The sequence below is a fragment of the Malurus melanocephalus genome, unplaced genomic scaffold (genome assembly GCF_030028575.1).
Source record: "Malurus melanocephalus ecotype Western Australia unplaced genomic scaffold, MMel_1.1 scaffold_445, whole genome shotgun sequence".
Lineage (NCBI taxonomy): Eukaryota > Metazoa > Chordata > Aves > Passeriformes > Maluridae > Malurus > Malurus melanocephalus.
Window position 1 is genome coordinate 416,565 of NW_026623677.1, and position 9,286 is coordinate 425,850.

The 9,286-nt window shown below is 43.2% G+C and overlaps 1 protein-coding gene across 1 annotated transcript in view; it reads left to right on the forward strand.

Moving 5' to 3' along the window:
- Positions 1-7,714: 7,714 nt before the first annotated feature.
- NXPH2 (neurexophilin 2) overlaps positions 7,715-9,286 on the forward strand; it is a 35,068-nt gene continuing 33,496 nt past the window's right edge. The window contains exon 1 of the mRNA XM_057380325.1: positions 7,715-7,935. Coding sequence (XP_057236308.1) covers positions 7,882-7,935 — 54 coding nt within the window. The 5' untranslated portion in view covers positions 7,715-7,881. The remainder of the gene's footprint in view (positions 7,936-9,286) is intronic.

A 9,286-nucleotide genomic window follows, 5' to 3' on the forward strand; every position in this document is an offset into this window, starting at 1 on the left:
TCCCCGTGAGCAGAGGGAGGTGTCTCCTGTTTAGTCCTGAGTATSAGGCCTGATGATATTGATGGTACCCCATGATGCAATTTTGGACTCCTGCAACCTCGAGGCAAATGTAAGCTGATTTCTACCACACTTYCCAGAACTGGGGAAACTACTCTGTTGCAGTTCTCTCAAAGGTTATGTAACTTTCCACACTGCATTACAATTTTCATACAGGTATCTGTGCCCTGAGCTGGATGGTAAAGGCTGAGGTCAACACAGAGCAAACTGCAATGTGACCTTGTACAGGAATTCAACAGGTCCCTCCTAAATCACTGCTGCTCTCCTTAGATAGCCCAGCTGGTCTCACTATAATATTTTCAGACATCTTGCCCTTATTGAGATGGGTTTTTCAGAGCAAAAGGCAAAGCTAAAAAACATTGACTGTTTTTTGGGGGAATATGTGCCGAACTTAATTGCAAAGCTATGTCCCTACCCTGAGTTTTTGATCAAATAAGAAATTAAAATAATTTCTGCAAGTCAGCAAGTCAGGTTTCTTTTCACCCCACTTTTTTTTTTTTTTTTTTTTTTTAAATTTCAAGCACCTGGTCTCCAGGGATCACATATTTTACTTTTTTCAAAAATATCCCAGCAAATGAAAACCAAAAACAAACAACATAAACTACCTTGTTTCAGGGAAGACTCCTTAGGCCCTCTGATTTATTCCAATGTTGAACAAACAGCATCTTTGCAGCAGCTTTGCCAATTCTCCAAAACAACTGTGCCAGAAACTAAAGCCTGCCTTTCTTACATTCTTCATCCTTAGGTTTCTCCAGAGGGTCAAAGCATGGCTTCATTCAAAGTTCCTCAGTGGTTCTGGTCTGGATTCTAAACAAAAAGAAGTTGTATTGGTTTCCCCACAAAACTTCCAAAGGTAATTCCCTCCTCCCACAACAGCTCTGACCCCACCTGGGCCACAATTTAAAGGGAAGTTGGAAGGAATTGTGCTTACTCCCCACATCAGTGGCCTAATGACAAGTTTACAGGCAGAATCTGAGAAAAACTAATTCCTTGAAAGTGGCATGACATGAGGAAAGCTCCAAAAATTCCCTTTTTCKCTGAGATACAAAAATGTCTTTTGAATAATTGCTTTGGCTTTGTGGAAGATGATAAGGGAAATAAAGAATTTGTGTCAATTTTCAAAAATAACCAATTATGTACTTAGCCTAGGAGCTCATTCATTTGTCAACCTGCTCTAATTGTTCTGATAACAGAAGGCACATTCTGGATGTTTTATGAACAATTTTATCTCTCGAGGCACCAAAGGCCACTGGGACATGTGCTGTGCTCCAGCCTGTGTAATTTAGAACAATAAAACAAGAGTGACATGATCTGACATCTGCTGATAAACAATGTGAAAATAGATGCAGAGCRCAATGTCTTCATCAGTGATTCAAGCCACTGCTCATGTTGGAAATTATGTAAATAAAGACATTCCTATTTTGGCCAATTTGACTAGAAAAAATGATGGATTTAAAATCTACATGGGGCCTCTTTAAGCCAAAACACTGTATGTTCTTCTCTATCTTTGAAAAAGTTCACTTGGGCATGTTATCATCCCTTTAAGCTATTTATATCCCTACCTTGCTGAAACTCTATTAAAAATATTATATTTGAGTTGACTTTTACAACTAGCCAGAGTTCACCTTGATATTAATAATTGTACAATGTTTTATACAGATATTTTATCACTCCTTATATGAAAGGTGACAAAAAAAATGCATCTTTTTATATAGAGATTATGACTTAGAAATGTAATAAAAATGAAAGGGAAGTGGATTTGGAAGCATCTACTGAACAGCATTTTTTCAGTACTAAATGAATGCAGTAGCAAATTTAATCTCTCACGTCACAGACAAAAATTTAGCACAGCTCTGGGACTTCTTTTTTTCCATACTAGAAAGATGGAATTTTTTTAGTTGAATTACACAGCAAATATTTTTGTCATAATGCAGATTTGCATCTTTTATCTGTTGGGTTAAACATAAAGCACATGGTACAGGTTTATACATATTCCATGGGAAAATAAATAGTTTAAAAATTAAATTCTCAAAAACACCCTGAAAACAAAAACAAAACTTCAAAACTAAAGCAATTTTAGAGCTTAGAACCTTAGACATGAATTAAACAGCATAGCCACAGCATAAATGAATCTCACATGAGGTTTCATTCTAAATGAGAAAATGTTCCTTTACAAGAAATTAACTGATTAAATAATGTATCAATTTCTGATGAGCAAAACATATTAAAAATTTTGAAGGTAGGAAAAAGCYCCCGAGGGTGTTAATGTAGTCACTCTGCCCTCAAATGCTGTGATTGCTTTCTGTGAATATTTAGTACTGCAATAACTCTAGTAGTAGGACTTTTAAAAACAATTTAATATGATAGCTGTCTTTAACCAGTTAACCTATTTTCCTTGAAAGCAGACTTTTGATCACTACTTTTTCTCTTTAATATACCTTCCAACTTCTTTCCCATTTGCCTGTTTTGACATTTCTAGAACAGTTTATATACTTTGGAACTTTAACTTGGGTTCTTAATGTCTCAATAGCAACGTGCACTGGGCCTAAGTAGATAAAAAATAAAGCTTAGTAATTAAAGACAAGCACAGACCACCAAAAAAAGGCAAACTACTGACAATAAAACTACTGGACTTATTATATGTTAGAGAGTATAATAATGTGAGAGTTTTAAATATCATGTGAAAAAGCACCCAAGGCTCTTCAGCCTTATCCAAAAGTACATAGAAAGGAAAAAAACCAAAAACATTCTCTCTTTAAAGAAGGAAAATTAATATCCCTCAAATTAATCTCCTACTTTAGTTTTCAATGCAAATGAAGATTCTCAATCTTAGGGCAAATATTACTGATCAAAGGGCAGGAGAAAATGGAAGTTACAACACCCTGGGTAAAAGGAATTCCAAAGGCTGATGTGCTCAGACAAACAGTGATGGAGAAGTGGACAGTCCTCTCTCCTGAACTCTGAAATAACCAATGTGAGAAAATGCAAGTCAGACAGAGATCAGTAATAAAGCTATAAAATCAGGAATGGTATAAATGTAGAACAGCAAATGCAAATCTAATCTCTAAGAATACGAAGAGAAACTCAGTATCAGCAAATATATGAGCTTTWGAAATATGCAAAGCTGTTAAAAGCAAAGAGAAAAAAGGTTCAGAAACAGGGATAAATAGAAAATAAGACAAATTCATCTGGGTTTTGTCTTGTTTTAAGGGGTTTGTTTTTTTGTTTTTTTTTTTCAGGAAGATAGATTATTCTACAATGACAAATATTTCATTACGTGCCTTTGATTAGGTTACTAATTTTGTAGACAAAAGAAATAGAGCAATTTATCAGCAATTCAATCAAAATATGATTGGATGTCGTGGAGGGAAACAGAAAGGCTGGAGAGGATGATTAAGAAAAAGTTGTGAAGATGGCAAGGTATGGTTTAACAGGTTGCATTCAAGGTCTGGAAGGAAATAACTAATAGGGTTCATCAARGATTGGTCTTTGGGACCACTGCTRTTSAATAAATTAATTAGCAATTCCAGAATCTAAGGCACRACCTTGCTATTGAAATATGCTACTCACACAGAAGGAGCAGGCAGGCAGTAGTGTGAAAGATCTGGAAAACACATTGGAACAATCGAGAGAAAATATAATTGGGATGCATTCTAGACAAGGAAAATACAGTAAAACAATGTATCAAAGACTCTCTTTCCAACACAGAAAAATCAGGCATTAATGATGTTCCGCAATACTCCAGCATCTAAATTTGGATGCTCACCCACATTAAAAAAAAAAAAAAACAAAAACAAACAAAAAAAAACCCAAAAAAACCCAAAAAACAAACAGATTTATTCCAATGGGAACAGACAAAAGAAAAGTTTTACTAGACTAATACAGGAAATAAAGTGCTATTGCCTAAGAGGGACTGCCTGGCTCACAGGATTAATAAAATTTAAGAGGGAATCTGTACCTTATAAATTTTTTGGGTTACACATTATCATAAGGAAGAAGAGGAGCTCATTAACATAAAGCAGTTGACTGTAAAAGGATCCAGACATAAAATACAGTAGATTTGAAAACTAGAGGTTAGAAAAAGATTTTCAAATGCCAGGGGTGTGGATTTTTGGAGCATGAAACTCCCCTACTCTTAACTAGCTAATTTAAAGATGGATCTTGAAGAGTTTCCAAAAATCCCCACACTTCAGTGTCTGCAGTTAAGGGAGATGGASTGGATGACACAGGCAGCTCTTTCCAGTCCAGTGTTCCCAGTAGCTGGAAACATTGTGAGGAGACTAAGAGGAATAAAGGTACATGTCAATGCTTTAACTCAGAGGAATGAGATTTGATACTTGGTTTGAGGTTGAAAACAGATTGGTTTGATGCTAACTACAAGTTTAACTTGTTTGTGCAGACAAATTACTTGATARAGGGATAAAAATTGCTACTGACTTTGGTTAATCAGGTATTTTACACTGTCTTGTAGAGATGGTTTGGAAGAATCCTGAGCTTTTACTTAATTATTTTTTCCACTGTTGTCTCATCAATCCATTTCTAGAGAGATTAGGATTACTTTCAGCAGTGTTCAACCATTATTTCCTGGGATGAACCAACTATCAGTTATTGTGCCTTAAAATTAGACCAGAAAATTTTCCCATCCCTTTTTAAATGATGTTTGAAGATCATGTTAACACAGTGAAGTAGGGAATGCAAAGCACAGGCCTTACATTCTGTTCTTAGCCAGCACTACWGTGACTTTTCTGGCAAGTAATGCWAATAATAATAATACTTAGCACTTACTGTGCACAGTGCTTTTCATCTTCAAAGCGCTTTACAATTATTTACTGCTACTTAATCTGGAAAAAGTATGATTTCAGACCAGCTTCTGGTAGCTTGTGTGACAAAGTTAATGTCATTTGAATAGACTCCGTTAGTATTTAATAGGATAGAAGTGCAGTACTTTATTTAAACACTATTGTTCCATTAAAAGCCAATTACAGAAATTCAGCTTTCTCTGAATTTATAGAGCGCAGATTTTCATTTAAAAAAAAAATTTAAAAAAAAAAAAGAGAGAGAGAAGAGATTTATCTAAATACTTCATCCGAATTTAGCCTTCACAATTCTGACTAATGGCTTAGGAGCCTTTTGAGCCGCTGCACAAAGCGATTTTCCACGAGCGGTGCCGCGGTCCCKCCTGCGGGCGGCAGAGAGCGCCCGAGATGTGTCCATGCGCCACAGGACCCGGGACCGAGCGCAAAAACCGCAATTTCGGCATCACAGAAAGTAYTATTATTCAGTATTAAACATACCCATAGCAGTGTTTGACTATTTTCCATCGAGGCAACTTTTTGGATTTCAATTCTCTACGGGTAATCCTAACATTTTATTCTGATCATTCTATATTAAACAGGGTATCAAATTGTAGCRCAACAGGTCGAAGACCACTGAAATAACCTCGGGGCAATCCCAGCCACAAGTACGGGATGGGTGGAGAACGGATCGAAGGCAGCCCCAAGGATTGAGGGTGTTGGTTGATACAAATCTCAATATGACCCAGCAATGTCCTCTGGCAGCCCAGAAATTCTCCAGTGTCCTGGGCTGCATCCAGAGCARYGTGGACAGCAGGTCGAGCAAGGGGAGGATCGTCCCCTCTCCCACTCGGGTGACACCTCACCTGCAGTACCACATCAGCTCTGTGCTCCCAAAATAAAAAGCACTTGGACTTGYTGGAGTAAAACCAGAGGAGACYATGAAGATGCTCTGAGAATAAAGTAGCACTGCYCTRGAGCCAGSCTGGGGGTGCTGGGGGTGTGTGATCCAGAGAAGAAAAGGCTCTGGGGACACCTCAGAGCCCCTTCCAGTGTCTCAAAGGGCTCTAGGAGAGCTGGAGAGCGACTTCAGACATGGGTCTGGAGTGACAGGACAAGGRGGAATRGCTTCAAACTGTCAGAGAGCAGGGTTAGATTGGAGATTAGGAAGAAATTCTTCCCTTTGAGGGTGAGGAGGCATTGGCACAGATTTTCCAGAGAAACTGTGGATGCCCCATCCCTGGAAGTGCTCAAGGTCAACTTGGACAGGGCTTTGAGCAAGATGGAATAGTGGAAGGTGTCCTTGCCTGTGGCAGGGGATGGAATCAGATGAATTTTAAGGTCTCTTCCAACCCAAATAATTATGAGAGTCTATGATTCTGTGAAAAAGAACTTTTGAGTACTGCTAAAAAAGTAACGACATGAATTCCATTATAATATATTGACTCCRTGACCATCACTATTTCAGTTTTCTCTGAATCTTTGTTGAATTTGCTGCACATTTTAAGTTGTTTGCTTAAGTTGTTTCCTGTATAAGTAGGCTCCTCTGCTATAGATCAAGCATCTTGTCTAAACCCAAATGAGTGATTTTGATTTGTGGCTCGACCACATCCACATGCTTTTTACAAGACACCTTGCAACAGAGCTAGGAAGGGAACCAGGAGGATATAACCAAACCACAATCTGGTTATCTGGTAAAAATCATGGCTGCTCTCAAGTGCCACAAGAAGTATTGYAAAGCTGTTTCCACTGACAAGGATTTTAGCAGTTGAAAATACAAGGGTTGTCAAAATGTAACCTGAATGCAGACCTAGTAAGAAGAGAGAATAAAGAGGAAAGTAATCTGCAAATGACAGGCAGGGTTTGGAAACTGAAACCACTACCTGCACTTCAGCCCAATGGCAGAGAGCTCACATATCCCACCACTGAATTACTGATGAACAAACACCAGCACTGCCAGAACTGACACGGGTGTATTTGCTGTGGTGGCACTGCTTCAGTCCATGGTGTTTGTGTGGCACATGTGTCAAATCTGGCTGGGGTCACCGTCCCACCTAGCCTCTGCATTCAAAACTCCAGTTCTCCTTTCAAGGTTGCCACCTTACAAGGCTGCCACTCTTGCAGCTCAAAAGCACAGGGACAAGTGCTTCAGCCTGCTCACGGCCATCTCAACAATGGATCTGGCAGGTATTCATTAAATTATGTTATTACATGGATCTAAGCTCAGTGACTTCTCTGGAGATGGCTCCTGCAGCCTTCGGGGCCCCCCACAAGCTCCAACACCCTGCCCTGCACAAGGAGCTCACTTGAACATGACCATGTGCCCGATGGAGGGAACGCCAGCCCCAGGTGACAGATGTGTGGTGTCCCAGGCCAGGCTGAATGTCCCCAGGCCAGTCTGAGTGCCCCAGGATGGGGGCTCAGTGACCCCAGGACAGGTTCAGTGTCCCCGGAGCACTCTTCATGTCCCCAGGCCGTCCGGCCGTGTCCCCTCACACCTGGGAAGCAGAAACGTCGGGTTTCCCCTCAAGGAGCGTGGCCGCCTGTGGTGCCGGGGGGCAGATCCTCCGAAGAGAAAGGAGCTGTGACAGGGCTGCCCTATAAAGCCGGGAGCGGGGGGTGGCYGTCGAGTGTCCCTTCACCCGCCTCTCCCTCCAGCGGGAGGTGGCCAGGCAGCCCAGGGTGGCTCCCACAGGCGCATCCAGGCTCGGCGGGGCGGCCGCGGGCGGAGGAGGGGCCGCCGCCTCTCKAAACTTGCCGTGAGGGCAGCGGGGTCCGCTCAGCGCCCGGCGGGGACGCGCCGCCCCCCGGCTCCGCTCCCCTCAGCAGCGGCAGGGCGGGCCGCGGAGCCGAGCGGCGCCGAGCCGAGCGCCGCGGCAGTGCCGGGGTCTGGCCGCTGCCTGGCAGCGCCCCGTGAGCGGGGACAGCGGGCGGCGTGTCCCTGCGCTCGGTCCTGCCCCCCGTCCTCCTCCCGGAGCGGCGATGAGCGAGACCCGCGCCGGGGGAGTCGCCGCCTAGACCGGCAGCCAGGATGGTGCCCCTGCAGCCCCTGCCCCTCGTCGTGGTCCAGGGCGTCCTCCAGCTCGTAAGTTTCCATCCCCGCGGTCCCCGTACTCTCACGGGGGGCTTTGGGGGACACCGGTGCCTTCCGCCGGGGAGTGCGGCGGGCGCGGTCCGCTCTGGAGCTCGGTTCCGAGCAGCCCCCCTAAACCTCCCACAGCCCCTTCCATATTCTTGCTTTTCTTTTTCTTTTTCCTTTTCTTTTTTTCTTTTTCTTTTTTTTTAATTTTCTTTTTCTTATTTTATTTTTAATAAGCGGGTTTGCTTCTGTTCGCCCCGTTTTGGGATGCGGGACTCTCATCCCCGGGGGCCGGGATGCGCCGGGAGCCGCCGCGGAGCTGGGTAACACCGCGGGCAGGGATGGGAAGGGATGTGTGTTGTGTGTGCCGAGCATCGCCGAGCCTCCCCGCTCCGGAAAAGTTTTCTGCTGTCCTCAAGCGCCTTTTTTTTTYGTGTGCAAGACATATCTGGGTGTGCAGGTAGAGTCACCTGCGCTCGGGAAGCTCCCCGGTTAGTTGCGGCTTGTTGCAGCGCACCCCAGGTGTTCCCTCAATTTTTGTCAGAAACTGTGGGACTTGCCGGTGTTATGCTAAATATTCCTCTGCATGCGGTGGGGGAATGCGGGGACTGACGTGGCGGCAAGGTGAGATGCAAACTGCGAAATTCGGAGCTCTAACGGGAGGGAGGCAAAGCGAGGTGGAGACGGGCGAGGAGCTCAACTTCTCCCGCAGCAGCCCAGTGCCTCTCGTTCGTGGGGCACCGATGGTAGGAGACCAATGGATTATGTTCGTGTTCATGAGGTGGGAGAGGTTAAAAAGAGAAAAAAATGTATTTGCAAAAGCGTTTGGCCATCTTCGCTTTTATTTCGAAAAGACGTTTTAACTACACTTGCTGTTTTGAGGGGAGTTTTGGTTTTACTCTCATAAATACTTGTGCTGCAAAAGTTRTGCCTCTCTTCCCCAGCTGCCTTGKACGCGAAGTTTGTCACGAAGTAGTCAATAGGGAGTGTGTAATAAACCTTGAAGGGATTAAACACCCTCCTTAAGAACTGGAGTCTAGTATTACAGCGTGAGGTGATTGATTAGTTTTTGAGGAAGCTTATGTCAAATTCTAATCCGGTTTTGGATTGTGCTTGTCGTGTAATGTTTTTTGCTCCAGCACTTTATCATAGCAATGAAGTAGCGAGCTGCAGCCCTGCGATAAGGCACACATTTCTTTCACACTCCCATCCTTTTGGACAATAAAAGGCTGTTTACATTCTTCACATTCTTGCAGCCCAGTTTCCAGCTAAACAACACGCAGGGGTGAGAGATGGGAAAGGAGAGCAGCAAATGGATTACAAAGTTGCTGAGCAGAAGGGAACTAAATAAAAACTC